Genomic DNA, 27,755 nt, shown 5'->3' on the forward strand with positions numbered 1-27,755 from the left:
TAAAATAGTAATAATAATGTTTGTAGAGTTAATTGAACGAAGGCTGAGCATGTTTGAAGGCTGGAAAATATTATTTATTACAGGAAAGGAGTCCTAGGACACAGCAGAACTCATTTTTATCCCCTGAAAATGTTTATTTAAAGGTGTGAATGTGTGTAAATTTAATTTACTGGGCAACACACAAGCGGGAAATAATGTTTTTAAAAGTAATTAAGCAAAATCTGAGCATAGGAAATATTTTTATTAAAGGGGGAAGTCCTGAAACAGAGAAATAAACTGGTTTGGGGCCTCTAAAGACGTTTTCAAAAAGGGTTAAATGTTTGTAATTTCTATAAAAGGGGAATAAACGGGTAAAAAGTCTCGTTTTTATTATTTAAACCAACTGTGAGAATGTTAGGAGGCTCGAATTTTTATTTATTAAAGGGGAAAAACGTCTTTTTTAATCCTGTAAAACCTTTTTTTTCATAAAAGTGCTAATGTGTTTCATGTCAATATGCAGGTGAGATAAAATATAAAAAGTGAATTAGACAGTGTGGGCATGTTAACAGTCTGGGAAATGTCTTTATAAGAGGAACCGAGTCCTGAGACGTCATTATGAGCCTTTAAAACGTTTTTAAAAGTCTGCACGTGTTTAACGACGGCTAAGAGTGAACATGCAGGTCAGGACTCATGTTAATCAGTCTGAGCTTCTAGAAAAGTGGAAAACGTTTATTAAAGGGCGAGAAGACGGGAACATAGGAAAAACTACCTTTTAACCTTTAAGAATGTTTAAATTCCTCCTTTAAATCCATTATACTCTGTCCCGATTCACTCCTTTTTAATTAAAACTATATATTTTGTCTTTTTTTCGCTTTTTAAACTTTAATTTAGAAGTAAGATAAACCTAAATCTTTCTCTTCGGCTGTCTCTGGCGCAGATTTTCCGCTAGTGGGCACTCTTGGCTTGCGGAAAAACTCGACTTGCTGAGTTCGAGTGTGTGTGTGAGTGTGTATGTGTGTGAGCTCCTGCAGCAAACACACACACAGTCCCGTGTACGAGCCTGATGGGAGCAAATGTTTTCATGATGTTTCTTATGCAATGAACGCGCTCCAGAGTAAAAGCGCACTTTATTTACATGGACTCCGGTGCGCTGCGTAAACCTTTAAAAAGGTGAGATGAGAAGCTTTACGCTCGCATTCACGCGTTTTTCGGTTTATTCCTGATGCTAAAATGTGGGTGAATTTGCACGGACTCTGGCTGGAGTGTGAGTCGGTGGGTTTTCGGCTCCCATTTCTGCGCACAGTCGCCCCTCTGAACTGAACCAGTTGCCCTCTTTGAGTGACAGCCCGGCTCCAATTGACTTCCCCAGCCAAACGAGGACCAATCACCGGCCGCTGAGGGCGGGGCCTGTGCTCAGCAAATATTCCCAGTAGCCGTCCCTTGCAGTTACTTTCCATCCAGGTTTCGGAGCAGCCGCTGAGGCTTCATCCTCCCTGCGCGCTTTGGTTTATTTTGCGGGAGGACGGATCTGCAGGATTGCACCGCAGCAGCAGCAACACTTTGGTGTGTGTGTTGTGTGTATGTGTGTGTTTATATCCGTGAATGTGTGCGTTTTTTGGAGGGGTGTATAGTATGAGAAGTTCCATCCCAGCTCCTTTTATTTCTTTCATTCTCACATGTGATCATTTTCTTCATTTTGACCACCCGACCTCATTGTTTCGCCCTCCTCATTTCTCTGCTGCTGTCACCCACAGTTTGTTGCTCACCAGCTGAAAGAAAGAGGGAATATCTCACCACCACCACCAACAACAGCCACCACCACCACCAGCCACCACCACCAGCCATCTCTCCTTTTCTGTGCTGCTGCTGGATTTTGCTGGACTATAACGCAGAGGGATTTATATTGGTATTGATTTGCTCTCTGATGGGATGTATTCCAGCCTTTACGCGCTGAGCGGGGAGAATACAAACGCACTGTGCGCCGAATGAACTGCTGCCGTTTGGTTTTTGGTGCATCTGGAGATGCTCTGATCGGGGTTTGTGGTCCGTGCGCATCCCCTCTGGATCGGGATATAAGCTGAAAACACTTCCCTCAGCCCTCTCTGTCTCTCTGGAGCCTTTTTTGTTGTTGTTGTTGTTTATTTTTTCCCCCTTCTCCTCCCAGTGTGGACGTTTGGCTGGTTTGAAGGCGCACAGGCTCACCATGGGGGACTCGATGTGGAGATATTATTTTGGAGTTTTGTTTATTGCCTTGAAAGTGGACCTGTGCCGGGCGCTCATCCTGGAGTCCATCTACTGGAACACAACAAACACCAAGTAAGTGCCGCTCGCAAAAAACCCCAGACGTAGTAATAATAATAATAATAGTAAAATAAAAATTATAATAGTAATAACTAGACTGAAATCCATCCCATGAGCGCGCAGAGGAGCGGAACAAAGAGCCTCGGATTTTAATCTTGGGCTGGTATTCTCAGGGTCATTTTTACTGGGTTTCTGTCTCGAGTCGAGCGAGAAAAGCTGGGTTTTTTCGGAGTTAACCCTTCGTGTCAGCTCGCCTCCGAGCTTAACGTTAATGGTTGGTTAGAAAATAGCCCGCTGGTGCGCTCCCGCACTCCTCCGGCGCAGTTTCTCGGAGGTTAAACTCTGATCCGTGTCAGATTTGCGGCTAGTCGGGGCGTCTTTACGCGCAGCGCTCGGCTCGGGCCCGCTCGGCTGTGCGTCACAGCGGCGTGTTTGGGGCAGATTTCTGCGGCTGAAGTGAAATTTTCACGCTTTGCTGTGATAATAATCTGCAGCCACACGTGTTTGTGGTGACAGGGGAGAGGACTGGAGCTGTTTCAGAGGCTGAAATGTTAATGTTTCGTTTCAGCGAGAAGCGAGGAGTCTCCGCGGGGGCAGCCGGGACGCTCCGCCGGGCCTCAGATGCTCTGCTGCGGGTTGTGTGTGTGTGGGAGAGTGCGTGTGGGGGGTAAATATAAAACAGTGAATTCAACCCCCTGAGCAGTGAGGTGGATTTTTAGTTTGTGGGGTAAATGCGTTTAGGACGTGAAAAGTTTTCCTGGAAGTTGGAGTGAAACGGCGGCTCCCCAAACGCTTCCAGCCGCTCCTCGCTGCTGCCAGACGGACAGAAAAGGCCTCAGAGGGGTTGAACTCTGCTCTGGTGAATATTCAGAGAAGCGGTTGAACTCTTTTAATGGAAATTTAAAAATAAAAATAAAAGAGGAGAGAGAGGAGGTGGCCCTCCTGCGTGCAGCCCGGCGGGGGGCGCCCGTCTTTGTGGCCGTTTGGTCACGGGCGAACTCCTGCAGCCAAAAGGCTCCAGAGCGGGAACGTTTTCTGGTTGGTGGTCGCACTAGAACAGGTGTAAGTCATGGAAATGTGCTCCTTTAGCCTCCTCTGACTGGCGCTGTGTCCATTTGTGACGCAGAAAATGAGCGCAATTTCAGAAAAGACGCGCAAAAAAATTATTAAAGCGAGTGTTGGTGCAGGGCGCAGTTTAGATGCTGGTTCAGTCTGGACCTTTAGAGGCTAATCTTGATCAAAAATATGATCTTATGTGTGTGCGCACTTTTAATAATTTAGTTTCTTTTAATTTATCTTCGGGTTATTTCAGAGATTGCTGTGATTAATTTTTACATTAAATTTTTAAATAAAATTTTTGAAGTCTGCACACCTGAGACAGTGTTTAGTAAAAATACTTTCAGTTCAGTTTTATTTATGTAGTTGTTTTACAAATAAGTAGGAGCACCCTCACCTGCAGGAACTGGATTAGTTTGTTTTATTGTTATTTTTTTCTTAAATTTTCTAAAAGTCAGTTTTTATGACATTTGACTGAAAATGTCAAAAGTTTCCTTCCAGAAACTCCCTGATTTGGATCTAGATTAGCTCTGGAAGCTCATCACGTCTAAATTAAACCCAGTTCTTCAGATTTTTATGCAGACCTTTCAGAATAATCCTGCTGATAAGCAGACAAACAGGAGGGAGGGGGGGCAAAATTATTCCTGTGTCTGAGTGGAGAGGTCAGAGGTCACACAATGATCTCATTGGCTGATTTTTCTTTTTCTTTCTTTTTTTTGGTAGTTTTTAAACTCTCCTTCTTTTGCTTGGGTTGAATAACACCCTGAAAGTCCTTAGTGTCTTCATCAGCAGGTCGGAGCTCCCCCTGCCTCCTCTTCCTCCTCTTTGACTATTCAGTTTAGGATGGATGTTGGAAATGTGAAGGATTAAGCCTCATTGTTGTAGCTTTACTACTTTACTGCCCTCAAAAAAACAACAAAAAAAAAAACAAGAGAATGACCCCCTCCTCCTCACCACCTCCTCCTCCTTCGTGTGGTAATCCATTTTGTAGCTGGGAGGGAGAAACAAAAGCGAGGCCTGCTCTACATGGTTTTATGTAAAAGAAGCGCTCCCTCTCCTCCTCTGCACTTCATTAAGAGATTACACAGCAGCCCCCGAAGGCCCTTTGTGACCGGGCAGCGACGGGGGCACCTCTCGGGGTCCTTTTGTGAATGTGGAGGGATGCAGGGAGGGACGGAGGGAGGGGGCACAGAGATGCAGAAACCTCCTGAATGAGTGACGAGGAGTCCGATTCTAGTGTTTTTGTCTCTGTGAGGCCGTGATGGCGTGGCACATTAAACCCAGCTCGCCCTGCTTCACGTGCAGCTAGGGTTTATTTTCAGTTTATGGTGAATAAATACATTTAACCTAACTTTAAAAATAGGCTCTAACACGTATTGTGTCCATTAAATCAAAATAATTTCTGTTTCTGTCATTTTAAAAGACTTTGCTCTTGTCCTGCTGCTGTAACTGAGTCACTCTGCTGAGTCAGACCAGAAAACACAAAAGTAAAACATTTACAAAAAGCAAGCACAGCACACGAAAACATACGAAAGCAGCACGTTGTCTTATTCTTCAGATTTTTGACTTTTTACCTTAAAACAGACTCCCTTTGTGCACTTTCTGACCCCTTTTAAATAATCTAAGCAAACTCAGCTCTTCATAGCTAACTGATCCTCGCTAACAAGTTTAAAAAAAACATTTTTCAAGTCTTTTGTTAGAGCAACTGAAATATAATTATACTACAGTAGATAATAATAAAAAAAATTGTTAGTAGTAGTATTTTTACTAACTTATTTTATCCTCAACTGATCCTGGCTAACTTAGCTGGTCCAAGTCAGCTGATACCAGTCAACTTAATCTCTTCTAGCTAACTTAAGTTAGCTAAAATTACTTAAGTTAGCTAAAACAGGTTAAGTTATCCTAAACCTAGCTTATCCTAGCTAACTTAATCTGTCCTAGCTAACTGATACTAGCTAAGATAGCCAATTTTAATTAAGCGATCTTAGCTAACTTAACAGATCCTAGATAACTGAAATAGTAGCAAACTTAACCGAGTGAAGCAAACCTAGCTGATCCTAGGTAACTTAACCAGTCCTAGCTAACCGATACTGTCTGACTAGTAAGCTAATTGGGATGACTAAAGTTAGTGTTACTTCCTTGAGGGCAGTGATGTAAAATTATTCATGTTTTATTTGTCATTAGTTATGTTAGTTGGTTAAGTGTTAGAGGTGTTTAATAAAGCCACGAATGATTACATATACAGTATGACTAAAAATAAAATGCATGCGTTTGATGAATATTCAGTTTTTAAGACATTAGAGAATAAATAAATACTGGCCTGACATATTTACAGAGGAGGTTTATGTGTTGCCTTAACGTTGTTTGTCAGAGAAACAGATGCTCAACCAATTACAATTACGGCAGCTATAAATCAATGTTATTCCAGCGTCAGTGTCAGCACACTGGCTGGGTTCCTCTGCATTTTAACGCCGACCCAATGTTTATTTAGCATTTCAGTCTCAGGCATAAAGATGATTCAGATGAAAAGTCGGAGAAGCAGTTCGTGATTGCCTCTGTATAATGAAAGAACAGGGAGAGAAGAAGAAGAAGAAAATCTCTCTGGGTGATTACGGTGGTTATGTTTAGTTGCCTCGGGTCAGATGAAAGATACGAGGCCACCACGTCTCGTCCGACAGAGGGCGATTAACCCTCGCTGCAGCTAAACATCCAGCTCCCCTCTCCGTTTGCTCATGACTTCAGGGCCGCAGGAAGAGGTCAGCGGCTCCATTTGGTCACACAAATCCACTAGAAAGTCTGAAAATAGAGAGAGTGGAGGGACAAACAGGATGCTCCTCTTTCTGTTTGTTTTTCTTCTTCTACCATTGGGCTCCTTTTGTCACCCTGCCCTCCACAAACACTAAAAACACTTAGAAGATAAACGAGAAAACAGATGTAAGCCTTTGAAGACTCACTCAGGTGTCGCCTACCTGTGAGCCTGATTTATGTCACTTTCTCATCATGGCAAAGTTACACCTTTAAAAATCTTGAACTCCTTTTTGCTGCTGTAGAGATGAACCCCGTCTGTCCTCGCCTCCTCTCTGCGCCGTCACAGAGGAGGCCCCGTGAGGCCCGGGGTCTCCATCCAGCTCCTCTCCCTGTGATTTTCTGCCTGTTCACGAACAGTTGTTGGGAAAAAGGGAAAAACTTTTAATAGTTAAGTATTTTAACAGTTAAGTGTGTGAAGTAGTAAAAAAGTTGGCAGTTTGTCTCAACAGAAGTGTAAAGTAAACTAAAAGTCTGTCGGGGAGGAGTGAAAGTCATTAATTTATGCGCTATGTACATATTTTTAAACTAACTCCAAACTGATTTTATACTGATTTATATAGATTTAATGAATCTTAACATTTAAGTGCCTCAAACAATAGAAACTGCAAAAACTCTGACACATAAATGAAAGAAATCCTTTTCAGCTGTAGCTTTCAATGTCTTCAGTGTGATTTTGTTGAACTAAATATAAAATATGCAACTGTTATTTTTCTTCCCGCTGTTTTAAAAACCCACCTTGTCCACCTACGTGTTTGAGGTTTATTGTTTTGTGTTATTTGTTTTTACCTGCGCTTTACTCCAATCTGACTGTGTATCCAGTTATAACAGGAACAAAAGAAAACTCAGCCCTTTGACTTTGATCTTTTTTTTTTTCTGAATATGAATTTGTAAAGCTTGTATGTGTGATAGTAATGATTATTGCTGTATGGATTAGAATTTTTGATTATTTTATGTAAACCGGTTTCTCCAGGCAGGTTCAGTTGCCCCGTAGGAAACTTTTACTGTCGTTTAACGGCTTCCTAACACCGTCGGTCCTTATACACACACAGCAAGTATTTCACTTTAACAAGTTTAAATTGTTGGTGTGAGGGTGACACAGGGTTTTTCTGTAAACTTTGAAATTACTGACAGAAATCTAGCTGCCTTTTGCTGAATTATCAAACAAATAAATGTAAATATAGAAGTTTTTCCACAGTTTTCTGGAGGGTTAAAGGCTGAGGCGTTCTGTTTCAGTGTCGTAGGCAGTGTTGGGATGTTTATTTTTAGATTTTTATTTTTATTTTACCAGGAAGTCGCAGTAAGATTAACAGACAGAGATGGGGCCAAGTTAGTAGTGGTATGAACTCCATTACACGCCCTTCAAGGACTTTTCTTTTCACACCTTTACTTTTGTTCTTTGCACTTTTAAATTCACGTAACTCCTCTGACAGCTTCAGCTTACTATGAAAATTCAGATTTCCACAAAGAAAGCATGAAGACGTTGTTCTCTTAAATAATTTCAGTATGAACATCCCAGCATTCACTTGTTTACACACAAGTCAGTTAATAGAGGATCTAATCAGCTCATTTGTTAACAATAAAATGTATGTAAAATTCAAAATGTGCTCCAGTGGTGCAAATCTGGGAACTCCTGTTTTATTATGAATTCTATATGAAAAATCAGTCATTTGAGTCAAAGGACATTTTTCTTTTGATCAGTTTCAGTTTTTCTTGTCAAACTCGTGTACAGGGCGTTTAGAGCGATTCCTGAGAAGGCACGGTTATTGTTCAGTTCCTGTTCATGGGTTCAGCAGGTACGTGTAAGGATTTTCAGGTTTCAGAGTTCTTCTTTTAGTTCATCTTTTAATTTTGGCTGATGCCTGATACTTTTACATGTTTTCTCCACTGCTTCATGACTGAAGTGCTGTAGTTTGTGGTACTCCAGTACATCCCCAACACAGGAAAATACTGCATTTTTACTACAGTACGTTTTTCTGAGAGACTTTCACACACAAACATGTGAAGATCATTGAGTATAGCATATAACAATGAGGGGATTAGTGATCTGACAGAAAATTGGCACGTTAAGGGCTCTTACCACAGCGTATTTCACAGTTTCAAACGTTTTAATGAATCGTAACTAAAATTAGTTGATTCGATCAATCATAATCGAAGTCGTCATTAGTTGCAGTTTCAAATCCTGTTTTTACACGAATACGTAAGTGGGAAAAATGCAGTCATGTCATCATCTATCTTTTAATACTTTAACAGATGTTTTTGAGATTATACCTACATGCTTTTACTGCCGTAACATGTTGAATGCGGGGTGTTTTGAGGCAAGTTTATTACAAGTTTTCAGGCTCAAAATGTTAGACTTTGACATACTCGCAAAATAAGATTTTTGCACACAGACTGAAGGGCTAAAACATTTGGATTAGTGATTTTGCAGTAAATTGATTACTTTAATGTGCTTTTGATGACATTTTTCAAAGTTTTCAATGCGTTAATGAACCATAAAATAAATTTTTTTATGGATTAATGTGAGATAATAATCTAGTCATAGCTTCATGTATCTTTTAATACTTTAACGTGTTATTCTGGATAATAGTTAACTGCTTTTACTTGCATGACATGTTGAATTCAGGGCTTTCACTCTGCGTTAATGGTACTTAGCTTCTCCCTCCCGTCATAGAAGAGGGATTTCTGTTTTTACTCCATGTCAGTGACTAAAATGGAGGCAGTAGATTAAAACACACTTTACATAACAAATTTCCAGTTGATCAAATGACATAAACTAAAATAACGTGAAGTAAAGCTCCCTTTTAGCCACCGTGATCAAAAAGAAACTGACCCGTTTAACATCATGTGACTTTTTACTGCAGAAACAACAGCAGTCCATTAAAGGTCAAGGGTCAGCTTTTTAATGAGGAAATCAGGACACTATAAGCTGGTAAACATGTTGTGGAAGTCCTTTTCCTTTATTCTGATGAATGTGTGCCAGAGTACTCAGGGCTCTTTTGGTTCAGGAATATTTATGGTCACTAAAGACGGGGTGAGGGGCCTTATAGCACAGTGGGGGTCAAATGCATTTACAATCATGAGGTGGAGGGGCAGGCTTGTATTTGTGTGTCCCCATTTGGCAGCTTCATCAGCCTCTCTGTATTCGGCCTTACCTGCCCACCGGGGGGCCAGGTATCTGGTAACACCGTGTCGTTGTCCTTTTGTGTTTTTTTTTCAGCCCCTTTTAAGCAGCTACTGCTTTTCTTTTTTGCTGAACTCTGTCTTTATGCAGCACTTTAGCTGAAATATGACGGATGGTTGTGTTTTTACCTCCGGCTAACGCATAAAGTGGTGACAAGGATCCCGCTGGACTGAAAATGACTCAAGTTTCTCGTTAACTCACTGTAGGCATTACATTTGTTGATGGCGATGGTAGTTTTTTTTTACAGATTAAGGGAAATAAAAGCAATGTAACAGCAAAGCCACCTCCAAAATTCAAACTAGGCTCTTGTAAAACCTTAAAAATATGAAACAATCCTGATGTCAAAAGGTTGTTTTAGATCTACAGTCCAAAATCTCCTAAAAAGATTCACTTTACTGTCACTTCACTTTGGCAAATAAAAGCATCAGATAATGTCTGTTACATGGACTGTAATATGCTCTTTTGACAATTGCTGGGTCCTGTTTTTATTTTGTTGTCTTAAACAGGATTGCTTGTGATTTTTAAAACTGTACAGTAGCCCTGGGTGTTGCTATTTGTTTAAATTATGGGGCTGAAGTCATACTAAAGTGGGTGTTTGAGGCATAAAGGGAGGAGCTGCCGAGGTCTAATAACTGCTTAATGTTGGCGTTGCAGTGTATTCATGTGGCTCTTAAATATCTGAGTCATGCTTGATTTCTTGCTAGTAGCTAGCTTCCTGTAGAGATAGCAATGATGGCAGCAGAGCAGGAGTTCCTACACCCTGCTTGATAATATTGTTAGAGAGGTTTTGATCAAATTTGCTATCGGAAAAACATCGGAAATTATTAACTCGCTTCATTTGTGTATGTGTGTTCAGGAGGCGTGTGCCTGTGTGTGGTAAAACACACATTTTTTAAATATTTCATGTGAATTTAAAGTCATGTTTCAGGTTTGTAGCTAGAATCAGGGTGGGTTTAGTCTGATTTAGCATAAAGGAGGTTTAATTGTTGTTTTTGAAGCCTTGATTTTGATTTTCTGGCCATCATTATCCGCCTTGAGTAATGCACTGTTAACGGGGAGCTTTTGTGCTCTCAGATACATACACAAAACAACCGTGTCCGTGCCTTTCAGCTGCTAACGTCACTGCAGCTCTTTAATAAATCCTAAAGTCGGTTTTCCACGGGTGCAAGCCTGTTAGTAAATCTGCCCTATAGATGTTTAAAATGAGCACATGCATGCCTGCCTGCTTTTACCCCTGTACAAACACACATGCCCACTTGCACGCATGAATGAACACTTCCAGTGACACACACACACACACATATACACGTCCACGTTTTTAAAGCACACAGCTCTACAGTATTTGTGTTCGAGTGAAGCCCCGAGGCTCTTCAGAGGACCTTCCCTCCCTCCGCATCTTCCCTCACATCCACACACGAGATGATGATGCCAGATGGTGCTGCATACCCTTCCTCTCTCTCCTCTTCCTCACTGTCTGTCCATCACTGGTCGTACTGTATCATCACGGAGTGTGTCTCTGGAGGGGGGCGGGGGGCATAAAAAATATTCGCTCGGCCTAGTTATCCACTGCATGTGTGTGTGCTTGTACTGGAAGCGGGGAAGATGATGCAGAGGAATAATGTACGTGCGTCTGCATGTGGACGTTTCAAAGACAAAGAGGGAGCGATAGAGACAGGCAGAAGAAGAGAAGCAGCCACTGTATATGATATGACATTCTGTATATGATTTTACATACTGCATGTATGTCATGATTATTTAATGTAGTTACTGTGCTCTTTTTAACAGCAGATATCTTTCAAGCCTTGACAGATTTGCGTATTTCTATTTTTTTTAACCCTAAGAGAAAAAATGTCATTCTCCATACGTCACCCAGGCTGAAGATGTTTTATTACCAGGAGTCTCGTGGAAATTGGTGAAACTGTCACGAACTCTAAACTACTGAATAACGTTTCTGGACACAGATATTACGGGTTTGTCATGTCGCTGATCACAGCTATTTGTCTTTCTAGTCTAAAATGTACATTAAATTAATATTTTCCCTGTTTAAAAGGCAAAAGAAGTCCACATTCAGAGATAGAGAGGATGTGGCTCACACCTGAGACCATGATTTTAGTCCTAGATGTTGTGTTAGCATAAAAAACAGGGAAAATCGATTACATTTTTGTGACTACAGGACTTTATGGGAACTGATCATTGCTGTGGCAGAGATCATGGAAAGTTGGAATTACATATTTGTTTTTTAACATTATGGGGGGGTTTTTTCACTTAAACGTGATGACTAACAGACTAAAGTTGCAGGATTAAAGCGTATAATAAAGCTTTAATCCTTTCCGTGGAGGATGGAAAAAACAGCACGACTATAACGATTCGTTTTGATGATGCTCCTTTTTGCATTACAAGATTGAAAGTCATATTTATGCGCATTTGAAAATGTAATAATATTTGCAATAGAGAAAGGAAACAGTATAGTTATGAGAAAAGAAACAGAGCCATTAAAACACGTATTCCTGTGTAAAATATGTTAATTATGAATCAGGTCTCCTGTGTAAAGGTTCTGCAGCTGCCCTGCGGTGCCTGTCTTTGTAGTCAGCTTTAAAGAAAAAAAAAACTGTGAAATCCTGGAGCTCAGAGGACTGTTTTCCATCTCAGTGCTTCAGAAATGAGCCGACCCTTCAGGCAGAGGTCAGAGTTCACTCAGAGATGCTATGTTTACTGTAAATATGTATGAAGGGATGCAGGTTTGTGAGGGAAAAACATGATGAGGATGAACGTTAACAAAGAAATTTCTCAAAGAAATATTTTTAAAAAAATCTTTTATTGATACTTTAGGTTAAGAATTATTAAATTATTACTGTATCCATTACAGTATTGGTACTTTATCCAAACACGTTACTTTTTTGCTATATACCATTATCACCATCCCAACTTTACCATTTTGCTGTTTCATGGCACTTTTTCTATATAAATAATTAATTTCACAATTACTTTACTGCTATTTTATACCATGTGTGCCTTAAAATTATTTTATTCCATCTTCACCAAACTAAAAAAAGATGCAGTAAATTATCAAGTAGCTTTTTTATCATTTTTTTTTTATTAGGAACTGTGCATATAAATGGACAAAAATAAAATAAAATAATGTAAAAAGGAAACTTGCTGCGGTTACACCCTGAGACTAAATATATAAAATACATTAGAGAGTCACATTATATACATAACAAGCAGAGAATACATGTAATGAGTCATGTCAAGTAAGACTCTCTGTTCAGCTCCATTTCTTTGGGGTAAAGACCCATTTTCCTGGTCGTAAACCCAGCGTACATTTCGTTATTTGCTTTGCCTTTGTGTGTGTTTACGTGCACCGGTATTCGCAGCACACCGTAAAAAGCCTCCGGGGTGTCCGTGGTTAACGCACCAAATTGTGTTCGAGCGTGGGGGAAAATTTGTTTAGCAGATAAATACGAGGCTTCACCTCTGAGTGTGTGTGTGTGTGTGTGTGTGTGTGTGTGTGTGTGTGTGTAGTCACTGGAATGCTGCAGGGGCTCTCATCACTCGGAGACTAAATGACAACATTATTTTACTTTGGGAAGAAATTTAGGGAAATTCAGCTGCCACCCTCCAGGCGTTCTGCCTCTCTGTGACAGTATTGTTGTGGATTTGCTGAAACTCCGAGATGAGCTTTTATAGCTTTTTTTTTTTTTAATTTCCTGTTTTGTATTCCAGCGATGTTCCACCATTTTCTCAACCGTGCCGCCTTCTCCTCATTTATCCAGTTAATTATTCGCTCTTTCCAGAAAAGCTCAGTGATTTTTATCTGCAGATACTGGGGTCACTTTGTACCACACACACACACAGCTCACATTCCTCCATTATCCTTCATCATCCAAAATTAATGGACACAATCAGTAATTACCACATCAATAATTAAACCGACTTTTCTTTTTCTTTTTTTTGTGAGTATGGAGAGGCTCAATGGCAAACACTCCAATCCACAATGCATAATGAATGACTCCTCATCACTTCTTCGGTGCCTCACTAACGTCCCTCTCTCCTTTCAGATTCGTGCCAGGCCAAGGCGTGGTTTTATACCCCCAGATTGGGGATAAGTTGGACATTGTGTGCCCACGTGTGGACGGCGGGGTTGGCGAGGGTGTGGAGTACTACAAGGTGTACATGGTGCCCAAGGACCAGCTGGAGAGCTGCACCATCACCAAGGCCGACACGCCGCTGCTCAACTGCGTCAAGCCCGACCAGGACGTCAAGTTTACCCTGAAGTTTCAGGAGTTCAGCCCCAACCTGTGGGGATTGGAGTTCTTCAGGGGAAGGGACTACTACATCATCTGTAAGTATCCATTGAGTCAGGAGGGTAACTTATAGCTTACATAAATTAAAGGGGGAATTAACCTTAAACAGATATATACCTTAAATTTCAGAGTCTAGTTTGATCTCTGTAGATTCTTCAAATTCAGCGCAAAGACGGTGAAGAAGACTGTGACTGATTGGTCCCAAATAGCCAATCATGTTGTTGCAGAGTACAGGTTCATGAAATTGTATCAAGGTTTAAAGTTTGCAACATTAAAGGTGTGGCAGTTTTTCATTTCGATGTTACTTGTTAGATAATCACTTCTGGCTCAAAGTCAACAACATGCTAGTTGCCAAAATGTTAATGTTTAAGCTTGAATCCAGTCAGTGATGATGTTGTTCGTTTTTATACACAGTCAGCAAACTTTTAAAGTCTGGGTTACCATCGAAGTTAAACCTGTGGCTTTATCTTCATTCATTTTAATTGGGGTTTTAAAATAACTGCCCTGAGGTGTTGCCAAGATGGCCAACGAAACAGAAATGCTTTCAGGAGAAGTTAGGGAAAACCCAAAGTTCCAAGAAAAATCCAACTATTAAATAAACATATTGGATCCATTTAAATTTAAAGTTGGGTGTTGTTCTCCGTGACTGTGAAATCATCTTCGATTATCTTGGTGGTTGTAGTCCTGTGGGTGCAGGTGTGGCTGCTGACTGCTGGCGATGTGCAGCATTAACACCATCCTGGGAGGAAGCTGGGATGGGGCTTAGCGAGGGCCCCCTGGTTTGAAACACGGGAGGTGGACTGAACCATCTGTGTGGCGCTGACGGAGGACGGAGGGTGGAGGGTGGGGGGACCATCTGCGAGTCTCTGCCACCGCCATCTGTGAGCTGTCACAGGAGGGGAAGGCCATATTTCTGAGTGAAGGAAGGGGAAGAAAGCAGGGAGAAGAGGGGATGAAAGGAGAGCAAGAAATACTGCTTTTTATCCAGGAGGCCGAATGTTTGCAAAACAAACGTGCAGGTAACAGGTTTGCAGGTACAACACCCTCCTCTTAACTTCAAGCAAACATGTAAGAGTAGCTGCTCTAACAGGTCATAGCTGCAGGTTATTTGCATGGTGGGGCATGTCTGACAGGTACTTGAACTGCGTTGCAGGTGAGGCTTGTATTCAGGTAAATATAGCAGGTTAGATGTTTTTTTTAGCTTCTGTATGCTCACTTTGGTGTTAGAGGAGGTGCACATGGACTACAAAGGCTTCTGACTGACGCGATGTCTCCTCCTCGGCTCCCTCCACCTCAAACGCTGATGTTAATTATTGATGAGCTGGTGTTTACACAGCACGGAGCCCGAGGTTGCGTCCGCTGCGCGTCCTTCTCGCTCTGTAAATCCTTCAGTTTCACGCTAAAAAAACTCAGCGTCCTGCCGAGTCGACAAGTTGGAAGAGAAAGGGGCGGTGGGAAAGTTCAATTCTTAAAAAAGATGGTCGGAAAATCCAATTTTGCAGTTCTTGCAGATTCATCCTCGCTCCTCCCTTCACAGCTCCCCTCAAAATGCTAATACGTAGCCTGAAGAGGGGAGAGAGGGAGAGTTTTACTTTTAATTGCCTCACTTTTCTCCTCCGTTAGTTCTGGTCCCACTTCTGCAGCTTTAACAGCTGCACGGTGGCGCTTTGCACGAGTAAACATCAACAACAACAAAAAAAGAAAAGAAAAAAGACGCGTGCAGTTGCCATTACCTTGCAGCGATAAAGCGAGCCAGCACCTGAGACAGTGCTAAGTGCTTTTCCCGCATTTGGCCTTAAATGACGGCGCTGACTCAGGGCATGTCTGGCAGCTGCACCTGAGCCACAGATCCGCCTCATATGAGCCAGATGTCAGGTGTGGTGTGACATCTGTGTTCGGTATTTGATATGTAGCATGATGTAGCCCATGTAGGTCCACAATAAGCTGTGTGGTTCCACATGTGGCACTTAGTAAACCACATTTGGCCCACATGTCCGCCTTGACTTTTGGGAGCATTTTAGCGCACATTAGCCACCATGTGGGGTTGACACTTCACCCTAATGAACACCATTCCAGATACAAATTAATGTTTGTCCCAGATCCACCTTACATGGATCAAATGTCAGGTGTGGTGTGGCCCACAAAACACTTCCTGTAAACCCTCTTAACCCCAGCTTGAACTGAAGGTAGCCCATATTTGGCCGAGTGGGTCTGCATCTGGGTGATCTTGATATAACCCATTCAGGTCCACATTTAGCCTGTGTAGGTCCACATTTGGGGTGAATCTAGGATAATACTTCCAAACATCCTTCTTCTACTTTTAGGAACGTTATAGGTCGTTTAGTCCACCTCTGGACCAACTTTAGACTCACATTGGACTGAATGTTAGGGCCAAATGTGGCCCATACTTGCAGTTTTCTTTGAGTCATGCCTGACAAGAGCCATAGCTGGGCCTAAAGTAGCCCTGCAGTCTGGGATGTTTAAACTGAAAGCTCGGTTCCTGTGTGTGTGTTTGTCAACTGATATACAGACTTCCATCGAAGTGTGACACAGCTTCAGGAAAGTTCACGCCGAGCATTTCATTAGTGTTTTGGAAGGCAGCGCTTGATACGTAATTAATTAAGCGCTGTTTAATCCTCCATTTCTTCTCACAATTGCCGAGGCCCCTGCACCAATGCCACAGATTTGGAGTCTCAACCAATTGGATTAGCTAGCGCTGCCTCGCGTTGAGTATTGTGCCAAGGCTCGGCCGAGATTAGACAGGCACGTTCGACCTCCCTGCTCGCCGCTCTTTACGTTCGGGGCTTTCTGGTCGGATACGTTTAAAGATGCAGCTGCGTGTCCTGTATCGGCCTGCGTGCCTCTTTGAAGCGGCCGCACACAATGCTGCTGCAGTTGGGAGCAGATGAGTTTGATGTGATTGTTTGCGGCAGCGTGGCCTGCAGCCGAGAAGCTTGCAAGCGAGATGATTACATGAGCCGAAGAGGAAGAAGAAAGGGAGAGAGAGATGAATGTGGAGGGAAAGGGGGCAGAAAGGGAGCTAACGAGGGAGAAAAGGGAGGATAGCAGCAGACAGAGTAAGGGAAAGATGAGCTAAAGAGGGCAGGAGGAGCCAAAACTCCACCGTCACCCTTCTCCTTCTCTCTCTTGTGAGAAAGACTTTCCTCGTTAAATGTTTAATTGAAAGAATTTGAATGCATGCGTCAAAAAGTGGATTTTTTTTTTCTTTTTCGTGTTACTCTGCTTTTAAAATCGTATTTGTGAGCGAGCGTTGATATTCGCGATGACCCGGCTCTGCCGCGACCTCTTTCTGAGGGTCATTGCCGACCCTTCCTGTCACGATCCATTAGGACACGCTGCTGTGACGGGCGCCAGCCAGCCCGTGACCTGCACGACGGCTGGTAATCACATCTTCTATCCACCCATCCATCCATCGTTTTTTCCTTCTTTTCCTCTCCGTCTGCCGCCATGTCTCTGTTCCACTATTTATGAGCGGCCCAGCTTTGTCTTTCGGCAGTGCATTGTGTATTAATTATACCCAGGGAATCTGGCAGCATGAGCGGGACAGTTTTACAAAGCTGAAATACAAATAATTAATCTTTTTGCTGAGAGTTACGTAAAACCAGATCAGGGGAAAGGCTCAAATCGGGACTCGGAAATGTCAAAAGAGGGGTAAATCCGGAATTAGAGGAACATTTTTGTTTTGAATGGTCTTCAAGACCTCGTAGTGCCACATTATCCCAGTCTGCTTCTTGAGTGATGACATATCGACCGTGTTTACGGATCTGAGGGTCTCTTCATCATTTTTCCAGGAGTCTTTCTCGGACAGCTTTTTTAATTTATTTATTTATTTTTTAAATGAGGCCATTCATTGTGCAGCACATCTTTAGAAACTCACGGTGTCGTTTCAGAGAGGAGTCTCACTCGGGCAGACTGAGATTACAGTGTGACGTTAAGCAACATATTAATGACTAACCTCATGTTGCAGATCGATCATCTTAGACGTTCTCTTTGCTGTAGTTCCGTCTGTTTTCAGCATCTTCTTCCTGCCATGTCACGCGTTTGTCTCAGCCCACTGGGGAGAGGCGAACGTGAACTATTTTACCCTCGTTCGCCAACCCCTCCTGTGCTAATGTGTTCATATTAGTCAAACCACAGCGGCTCTGAACCAGCAGAATCCAGGTAGTTATCTTCTGTCCCTCCTCATCTGTAGTTTGTTCTTCATGGTCTCTCTAAAGCATCACATGGTTATCATAGAGTCAGCTGAGAAATCTGGAGCCCTCAAGGTTTCCTTATTTTTGTTCCTGCCGTTCGCTGTTTAGGAGGAAAGAAATTAAAACCAGCTGAGAGCTGCTCTCACAGTCTTTATCTGGATTGCAGCTCAGCTCACAATTGACTGTCTCGTTAAACACGGGGTGATTTTCCACCCTCTTGATTTGATAAACAGGAGAAAATGAAGTTAAGGAGGGTGAGGATGGGGGATTTGCGTGAGGCTGATTTCACTGAGTGAGGACTCTTTTCGACTCCCATTTGTTGTGAAGGTGTGTGACTTTACAAGCTGTCACGGTCTGGCCTTTATTTATTTGCTCTTTTGCCAACTCTGAAGGAAAATCTGACCTTTTCCGTTCCTTTTTTTTCTCCCCGTGCTTCCCGAAGGTCACGCGTCTCCTCTTTCTAGTTGTAGTTGGTGACTAAATTCATTTTCTGAGGGGTCTGTCCCATCCACCCCACCTCCCCTTCCTTCTTACCACCAAGCAAACCCCCAGCAGGATGGATTAGCTGGTTAACGCTAGCCAGATAGTGGGAAAAAGTGGCCAATTGCCGGGCTGGCCGAGGAGGGCCTGGTCATTCAGCCAGCCTGAGCCGATTCAACAATCACATTCTGTTTAAATCCAAGTCAGGCTCGCCTGGACTGCAGCCTTGGCACACGGAGAGTGTGTGTTTTCACATTTAAAGGGGAAGAAGAAGAATTTAAAAGTTTAAAATGACTCCAGATTGAAGTGTGTTTTTATTTGGTGCAGCCATGTTTGAGAGGGATTAGGTTACAAAGGGGTTTATTTTAAAAAGGAGAGGTGTTTCAGCTACCGATGGGTTAAATGGTGGTATGGGGCAAAAAGGGGAGAAGAAGAGGTGAAAGTAGTTAATGCCTCACGGTGGTTAAAGATGCTAAAATTCAAGTGTATTGAACTAACAGGTTTATAAACCTCACACTCTCACGAGGAGCCTATAAGGAGCTTTGTCTGTAATGTGCTTTTTGGACTCTCCTGGAAAGCCATAGGTCAGCCACAGAGAGGAGGAGGAGGAGGAGGAGGAGGGAGTCCTTGTTAACATGCTCTTTGTGTCCGCTCTCATCACCGTCTTATTGAATCCAGTGGATTTGGATCAAAATGATTGGTGCCTGGGCAAGGGAGGAAAAGAAAAGAGAGGAAGGACGAGGAGTAAGCACAGTTAAAATTTTCAGACCTATTTCGATCAGGATCTGATGATGTTTTTCAGGGAGTAAGTGGCGCTAAATGCGGGCCACTGAGCGCTGGCCGAAAGCCAAGCTGCTAAGCCCCGGCAGCTCGTTAGCTCTCTGTGTTACTGACCTGATAGACCACAAGCTCCACTAACCCCTCCTCTTCATCCTCCTCCTCCTCCTCTCTGTGTTTGCCTGTTCTCTGTTGTGATTCAGCGGCAACTCCACCAGCTTCCTCCAGAGGCAGCGGAGAGGTGAAGCAGTGGGCCATATTTGTGCATGTTTGCCCCTCCAGAGTTCCTGTTTCCTCGTATTTAAACATTTTTTTAAGATCTTGTAATTCATTTCATTTGAGAGCCATCCAAATATTTACTGCCTCTCTTTACTGCCATTAGCTATATAAAAAAACAGGAGGTACTCACTCTGAAGGGCTTTACCTTGACCTCCAGTCATGCTGTGAGGGAGCCTGGAGTCATTTTTGGCCAGAATATACCTTTTAACAAATCTGTAGGCTTGCCTTAGGGGTGTAGCCACTTGGAGTTGCACTGAAAAACTACTTGATACCTTAATTAATGTAATTTTTCTGGAGGTTATCTCTATGATTAAACGGGAGTTATTCATCCTCACCCTCACCAGGTGTTGCTCTCACGGATGACCGGTCCACGTATAGTTACGCCTGTTAGCTTAATAGAAGCCTGTTCTTCTTATTTCCTAGTATTTAATAAACAGCATTGTATTTCAACCTGGAGTAAATTAAAACCCACCCCACAGTCCTGGTGATATTCCTTTGGAAGAAGGTCAGAACCTATTTGGTGGGTGCCAAAATGGTTTTATATGTAGGAAAATCCACACTTTACTTCTGGTACCTTGATAGCTATTGTTAATAAAATATGACTGGGCCTTTGTTTTATTATTTCAGTTTTTGTTTTTTTAAAATATAAATATTTAATTGTGCTTGTGAACAAATTGTTTCATTGTCTTTAATTTAGTTCAGTATTTTATCATATATTGAAGCATTTAATGCCTTTGACTATCTAAAAACCATGTTCGTCTTTAATAAAGGGCTTACGGCTTACTCCAATATTCCTGCCTCCGAATTTTCAGCATGGGCCCTCTCATCCAGTCCTCTTCTAACTGCCTCCGTGTCAGCACAGTTAGAGACATTACTGTCACATTTACTTGAGCTAATACAGTTTGGAGGAGGTGATGAACGGCAAATTGTGATTTTTATTAACGGGGGTGTGAGTCGTGTCTTCCCGCCGAGCTGCTGCTGTTGTCTTTGGCTGCTTTTGTGAGATAGCTTTAAGGCGTTCGTGGCTACAGATTTTTCCCTGGCGCTGGCGGCTAATTCAGACCTTTCTCTTTTTCTCTTTCTGCAGCAACATCCAACGGCACCATGGAGGGCATTGACAACCAGGAGGGTGGCGTGTGCAAGACCAAGTCCATGAAAATCGTCATGAAAGTGGGACAAAGTGAGTATTTTATAGTTGGATTGCAGGCTCGTGTGTTAAATAGTGGCAGCATCGTCTCCATGACACCTGGGGCTGTGATGGGGCAGGAAATGTAATCTAGCAGAAGTTAATTCAACCAAACAGACACACGTAATCCCGTATGCTTCCATGCACCGGTAGCATCTGCTGCTATACGCTCTGGTCGAAGGCTTTCCAGTTTTCTGATCCCTGAGCCTCTGCATGCAACACCTCAGACATATTGGACCAATAATTATTCACCAGTCTGTCACCAGAGAGGTAATTTCCCGGGGTCGACCCTCTCTATTGAGGGTCAGGAGGAATTAATCGAAGGAAAGACAGAACAGACGGTGAAAATGGTTTTCTTATAAATGTTGATGCGAGCTCCGCATAAATCACTGGATTTATTGAAAGCGATGTTCGACAGAGAGCGGTTCCGGCGCAGAGTTCAGCCCGGAGATTATAACAGCAGATGCTCAGCGAATGACTCCGTCATTTAGTGTGTGTTCGGCGTTTAAACCAGAAAACACGTACGCTGACAGACACTTTATCAGCATTTAAAACCATATGGGTTCATTGTGGAAGCTAAAACTCAACCATTAGCAGCTCTTTATGGTTGATTACAGTCATATCTGAGTCATGAAGGGAAAACAGCTTGCCTTTATGTGGAATCAGTGGAAAAGATTTGGCTGTACCACCATGAGAAATAAAAAAACTCTTTATAGCCTAGCATTATTCCTTCTGTTAGTTTTACCACCTCGTTTAAACCAACACATCTCACGAACGTTCGTGAAATATTCTCAGCTTTCAAAAGTTGAACTTTTTGATGTCCTTTGTGTTCCGTTCTCAAATGTGCTGATTTATATTAATTTACTTTTACATTTTTACTTTTAAGGAAGGAAAGCAGTGCAATGAATCTTGCATTTCTCCATTAAAAGTATTACGAAAAGTGTTATAAACGGCACTATTTAGATAATAAAAACTATGCAGTACGGTAAAAAATATACACACTGTTTTATATTCAGGTAATAAAAAATTTTTGGTTAGGTTTAAGTATTAATAAGTTTAGACAGTAAAAACTATCCTGTTAGATTTAGAAAAATATTAGGATTTGAGTTAAAATTCATGTTTTCTCATGAGATCTGGATTATAACAGCCCTGGTTTAATTCCTGTGCTTCTTATCTGCATTTTTCAGATCCTTCTGACCCCGTCTCACCCAAAGACCCTACCAGAGTACCCTACTCCCCCAAGCACCCAGATAACAAGGAGCCCTACAACCCCAACGACGTGCTGGAGAAATCAAGTAAGAATTATTCTAAATACAGAGACAGGGAGGTAATCGAGGGGAGGATTTATCGAAACAATTTGGCATTTGGGGCGCATGATTGTTCGCCTATCTCAGAGCAGATAGTGCTGAGTTAGTGTGTGTGTGTGTTTGTGTGAAGGAATGAAAGGTCAGCTAGTAATTGAATGTTGCCCATAAAACTGATAGGCATCTCCAGCCCCTTCAAGGACTTACACAGTATCTCCAGACTGGCCCCACTCCAGCACCAACCCGGGACATTAAGAGACATTTTTCGGGAAAATGATCTGATTGCTGTCTGCCGTGTCTTAATGACCCATTCTGACTCGGTTCTTGCAAGTTTCTACAGCTCTTATCTCTATTACAGTACAATCTCCCCATGTAAAAAATAAAAAAAATAATACATTAAAAAAATCAGGACTGGGCAATCAGGCAATTTCCGCAGTGAAGTAAAAAAAAAACAAAAAACAGGAAGGAGCTAAGAACAAAAACAAGCTGACCTACATAAGCAGTCGTGGGTCAGTGAGGGCGTGGCCTTGCTCAGCTTCTGCTCTCTGTGGACGTCAGCATCTCATTCTTGCTCTCGTTTCCCATTTTCTTTTTTAATATCCAATCCTTCCATCCTATCGGAGCATATGGGCGTCAGGGTGCTACAGGCTGAGGCAGCATAATCCTCTTGTAAAACAACCGAAGGGTCCTTGCTTTGGGCTGCCTGCCATCCCATATCCACCTCCCTCTTGTTACCACAGCACTTTGCGGTCCTATGGGAAGTAGCCACAGACGAGTGGACACGGTAATCCTGCCTGCCCACGAACAAACTCCCATCTTGGGAACAGCAGAGCACGCTTACCTTAGAGTTTTATTCCCGGGGAGTAAGAGCAGCTTGGCTTTCATAACTGATGTGCCATGATGATAACCTCAAATATTTCTTTATGATTTTCTTCCTTCGAGGGCAATTAGTCTGGAAAATTAAGTTGTTTTTTTTTCTTTCTAAATGCTATTTGTCTAAGTGCCGTTTTTGCCTGCGTCTCCCCAGCCGTCGTTTGTCCCATCGGGCTGCGTTTGCCCTACTTCCAAGGTTGCTGCCTTCACTTGCTGAATCTGAATGGCCACCAATCGAATGTGACCTTTACAGAAACGCCTTCAGTGTATAGGCTTCACTCTCAGCTGCTCATGGCATCAGCATGGTGAAGAGAAACACCTTATCAGCTTCGATTTTAACATTGAGCTATTTTGCTTTTCCGTATTTTCCCTCATATGTGTGATGGTAATTCTTATTACTGATGGCCAAAAAGCTCTCAGTTTAGACTGCTCTAAACACTCAGTCTCACACAGTTTTTTTCCTATTCTTGGATCTGTATGATGTCATAGGCACAGAAGCCCCACCCACCTGCTGTTGAAACCTACTGTTTATAAGGGCCAGCCAATCAGAAATGTGTCATGTTAAAGTAGGATGCATTGTAATAACTTTTTGATTTTTGTCATTAGGTTATAAGAAGTCTTACTAACAATGCTTTATTTGACTATTTCTTTTCTTTGCTTTTCCTGGGATCTGGCAGACTATAATATGTTTTAAAATATTTGTAGTCATAGTTACGGTTTAGGGAGAGCTACTGAAAATGATCTTAATATGCAGTTTTACCGCTTCAGTGTTTCTGAGGGAAAAAAGCATGTACAACAAATAATCTGACATCATCTTAATCATTCCTTCCTCCCTCTCTTCCTTCAGGTCCAGCATCCAGAGAAAGCAACGAAAACAACGGGAGCGACGGCAAGTCCTCAAACGTCATGCCTTCCGAGGTGGCCATCTTTGTGGCCATTGCCTCTGGCAGCGTCATCTTAATCATTATCATCGTCGTGCTGGTCCTGCTGCTACTCAAGTACCGGCGGCGGCACCGCAAGCACTCACCACAACACGCAGCGACGCTGTCTCTAAGCACCCTGGCAACTCCGAAGCGAAGCGGAGGCGGCGGGAACAATAACGGCTCGGAGCCCAGCGACATCATCATCCCGCTCAGGACTGCTGACAGCGTCTTCTGCCCGCACTACGAGAAGGTCAGCGGTGACTACGGACACCCGGTCTACATAGTTCAGGAGATGCCGCCTCAGAGTCCGGCTAACATCTACTACAAAGTCTGAGGCGGAAGCAGGAACTGGAACAATTCACGAAGCAGAGCGGGTTTTTGGCTTCGGCAGGCGCCGCCGGCACACCCTGCTAATGAACACTCTTTTTCTCTCTCACTCTGTCAACTCCTCCTCTCCTCTGATGTTTTGTCACTACTTTATTTTTCTTTCTGGGAGTTTTGCTGACACCTTGTCGCTCTGATTTGGCATGGACGGGAACGCGTGGCGGCCCTGTAGTGAAGCCCACCGCTGCTGCTGCTGTTGCTGCCGCCGCCGCCGCCACTGCTGCTGCTCTCCGGGAAGCAGAGAAGACGTTCTCTTCTTTCCCTAGTGTTGTCTTGTGTTGTGCACTGCGGCAGCCGGCATTCCTGTGGGCGTGTTTGTGGGATCGGGAAGGTTTTTTTTTCTTTTTGGAGACGGACAGACAGGTTTGAAAGTTTCCTGAGGGGGATGAGATAAGGAATTATTTTCTCCTCGCGTAAAGAGAGACTTCTGCTTGGAAAGGGAGAAGGAGAAAAGATGGAATAAAATGAGGAGGTGGAGAGTTAAAAGAGGATACGGTCTGACCGTGAACTCACCAAACGGCGGCCTCCTCGCCCCTTGACGCTCACTGGCCGGAAAGACTCCGTGGAGCTTCTCGCACCCATTAATCCTCTCTGGGACTTTTTCCTGAGTGACTCACGGACATCACCCCATTAATCCTGCCACCCACCATCACGCACACACATCAACCCTCGTGCACAGACACACTGTCTCACCGCTCGATGTGAACTGTTTGGGTGTTAGTGTGGATCGCCTCATTCCCACATTTTGTCACTTCTCTTACTTGAAGGTTTTAAGAGAAAAATAGACCCCGCCGACACTCTTTCCTTTTACGGTTTACTGCTCGTATCTGTTTTTCATATCCTGGTATAGTTCAGGTGGCTCGGAGTGGCAAGAGCGTCCAAAAAAGAAATAAACCCAGGTGGCTTCTGGGAAGAGTGGAGGACTTTCATATTATAGTGCAGCACTTTTAACCCCCTATTTTTTATTTCTTTGGCCCCTCCACTCTTCACAGTCCACAGAGAGGTTCGCAGTGACAGACGGAGATGGGAGAGCAGCTGTATCCCGGCAGGTTTAGTCGCCTCTGATCTGGGCCTTGACACGGAAAAGTAATGGAATGAAAAGTCCAAGAGGCCCGAGATCTTGTAGAGGTTAGCTGGCTGAAACAGCTCCTAGGTACTGTAACGTTTACCCCAAGGGGTCCAGTGATGAATAAAAGGGCCCCCTTAAAATAAATGGCCCAAAATCAGCGTGAACGGTGCTCTCCTTTAAAAAAAACATGTAAAAAAAAAAAGCACAGGGACATCTACTTACATCGTCACTGTTCCTCCATTAGCATTTCCATATTGTGAGTTTTTGATTTACTTCCTTTTTTTTATTAAATAGATGTACATTTAAAAAAAATAACATTAAAAGATGAAAAATTACAAAAAAATAAAAAGCAGAATTTATTTATGATAGACACATACAGAGCACAGGTGTGGTCAGGTGGTAAGGAGAAGAAGTAATGTTAATATATTAACGGTATAAGTGCACATTATGCAATCTAGGTTTTTGATTATCTAATATCTTGGAATCCTGCTGAGGCCCGGAAAAGAATACGGGAGTCCTGTGTTGTTTCCCGCAAGTCAGCCGCTAAGTCCTGTATTCTTTCCACAAGTTAGCTGTTGAGTCCGTTATTTTTATTTTTTCTTACCCGGTTAAAAGTATAGTATGTTTTCCAGAATACAGGTGTCTCTTTCCCAGGAGTTGGCTACCGGATTCCATTTTTTTTTCTTTAACCACAAAATCCTGGATTTTTTCCCGACTTAGTAAAATAAACCAGGAGTTGCCACCGGCCCTTGAACTGGCCACCAAGTCTCAGATTTTTACCCACTTGATAAAAAAAAAAATCTGTTGTCTGCCACAAACTACCATAGTTTTTCAACTCAGTCAGCTGCGAATGAACAGATTATTAGCGAGCTGACTGCGAAGATGGAAAGAATGGAAAGAATACAGGAATCAGCCGCTAAGTCCCATATTTTTCCGGCTCAGTTTACAGGAGTCGGACGTTATATGCGTATGTTTTTGGTGATAGGTAAATGAATACCAAGAGTAAGCGGTTTTAATCTGAGTCCCGTATTCTTTCTGGCTCGGTCCTGGGAAGGAGGACCAGGGGAGGAGAGTTAACCTGACCCTAAATAGCTCACATTGGTGTACACAAGGGCAGAATAGCTGTGTCTCCCACGCTCACTCAGTGTAGCATCTCCCAAAGGATAACTCCCATGAACACCCAGTGCGCCCGAATCTCCTCATACACACCCCTCATGTTCTCCGTGTGATTGTGCGAGTGTGTGCGCGTGCATTTCAGTGACTTCACATTCATGAATATCTTTGGCGTTAGGCCTGCCCCCGAGCATATATCATCCTCATTCGTACATGATCAAATTTCACCGAAAAGCCAAGCCTTGTATGATCTGAGGTTTGTGCCTCTGAGAGGCTACAAAATCTGCAAATATGCAATTCTTATTTATTTTTTTAAATCGATTCTGAGGAAAAAAAAAAAAAACACCTATGGAAAGTGTTCTTAACCACTGAAAGATGTAACAACAAACCAACACCACAAAACACAAGCCTGCTGTTAGCTTTGAGTTCCTGCATCGTTTCTAGTATTATTTGAACCTCTTCTGTTCTGACCGTGTGCCGTAGTACAAAGGTAAACTGTGAAAAATGAAACAATTAAAAAGCATATGTAACACACCCAAACAGGTATTTAAGAAAAGAGAAATGGCTGTTTAGTTGCTGTCTGTCTGCGGCAGAATATGACAATCTTATTAGTTTCTTTGAATCTGGCGTCCTTTTCTTAGCTTCGCTAACGCTCTCCCAGCGTCGACAGGTGTGCTCCGACCTGCTTGGAAATATCGTAGCGACGCCGTGAGAGTCTCAGCACGCAAGCTAAGAGAAGCACCTCAGGCTACTGTAAAATGCCTTGCTCGTATGGTCAGCCCTTGGTCACTTGACTCAGTAATTTTGCACCGTACTTCTGTAGGTAAGAAACTGTAAATACATTAATGTTTGTATTGTATATGGATCCTGGGTTGTTACAATAGCCTTATTCACCTTTTTAGGAACGTAAATGGAAGCGAAAAAGTACAGAAAAATGGAATTCACTTCAGTAAAACAGAGCATACTACTTTTTTGGTAAATAGCTTATGTAAATATTGACCAGAACCCAATAAAATCATTTTTATAAACTCTTAAAGTAAGATGTTTTGTATAAAATTTGAATTTTTTGCTATGTATTTTAGCTAGCGCTCGATGGAAAGCCCGTGTCCTCCCCACTCCCTCCCCTTTTGCACTGTTTCCATTGTAATTTGGTTTAAAAAAAATAAGAAAAGTTGCCAAACTGACTGCTGCATATTTGTGCCATAAGTGTGTACCATAAATATTTATTGAATTAGTTTCTTTTTGTTTCTTTCTTCTTTTTGTTCTGTTCTGTTGATAATTTGAGTTCAGTCCGGTTTGTCAGTAACACAGTATTATATTTGCATTGTTTGTTCGTCCCCCCTGGTTTTCTTTAGTCATGTCATGGTTCTCCCCTTTTCCTCGCAGTATGAGATGGCCAGGCTGTGAAAAATGGTTTTAACATTCAAAACTTTAAAACAAGTTCAACGTGAGGATAAATGACACACATTCCACCAGTCTGTTACAAACTGAAAATGTTTTTCAATAAAATGTTTTTCCTATGGA

General features: G+C 42.5%; 1 protein-coding gene across 2 annotated transcripts; it reads left to right on the forward strand.

The window, feature by feature from the left end:
- The first annotated feature begins 1,233 nt into the window (after nucleotides 1-1,233).
- On the forward strand, nucleotides 1,234-27,755 carry efnb2a (ephrin-B2a). 2 transcript variants are annotated; one of them, XM_019353217.2, is made up of 6 exons: nucleotides 1,234-1,542; nucleotides 1,734-2,295; nucleotides 13,384-13,667; nucleotides 20,467-20,559; nucleotides 21,753-21,860; nucleotides 23,590-23,999. In XM_019353217.2, exons 2-6 carry the CDS (start codon nucleotides 2,183-2,185, stop codon nucleotides 23,997-23,999), a joined length of 1,008 nt encoding a protein of 335 aa, XP_019208762.1. In that variant the 5' UTR covers nucleotides 1,234-1,542; nucleotides 1,734-2,182. The 2 variants fall into 2 exon arrangements, with proteins under 2 accessions (XP_019208762.1, XP_003451948.1); XM_003451900.5 differs by having other exon boundaries at nucleotides 1,237-2,295; nucleotides 23,590-27,755.

The sequence above is a fragment of the Oreochromis niloticus genome, linkage group LG16 (genome assembly GCF_001858045.2).
Source record: "Oreochromis niloticus isolate F11D_XX linkage group LG16, O_niloticus_UMD_NMBU, whole genome shotgun sequence".
In the NCBI taxonomy this organism is placed as follows: Eukaryota; Metazoa; Chordata; class Actinopteri; order Cichliformes; family Cichlidae; genus Oreochromis; species Oreochromis niloticus.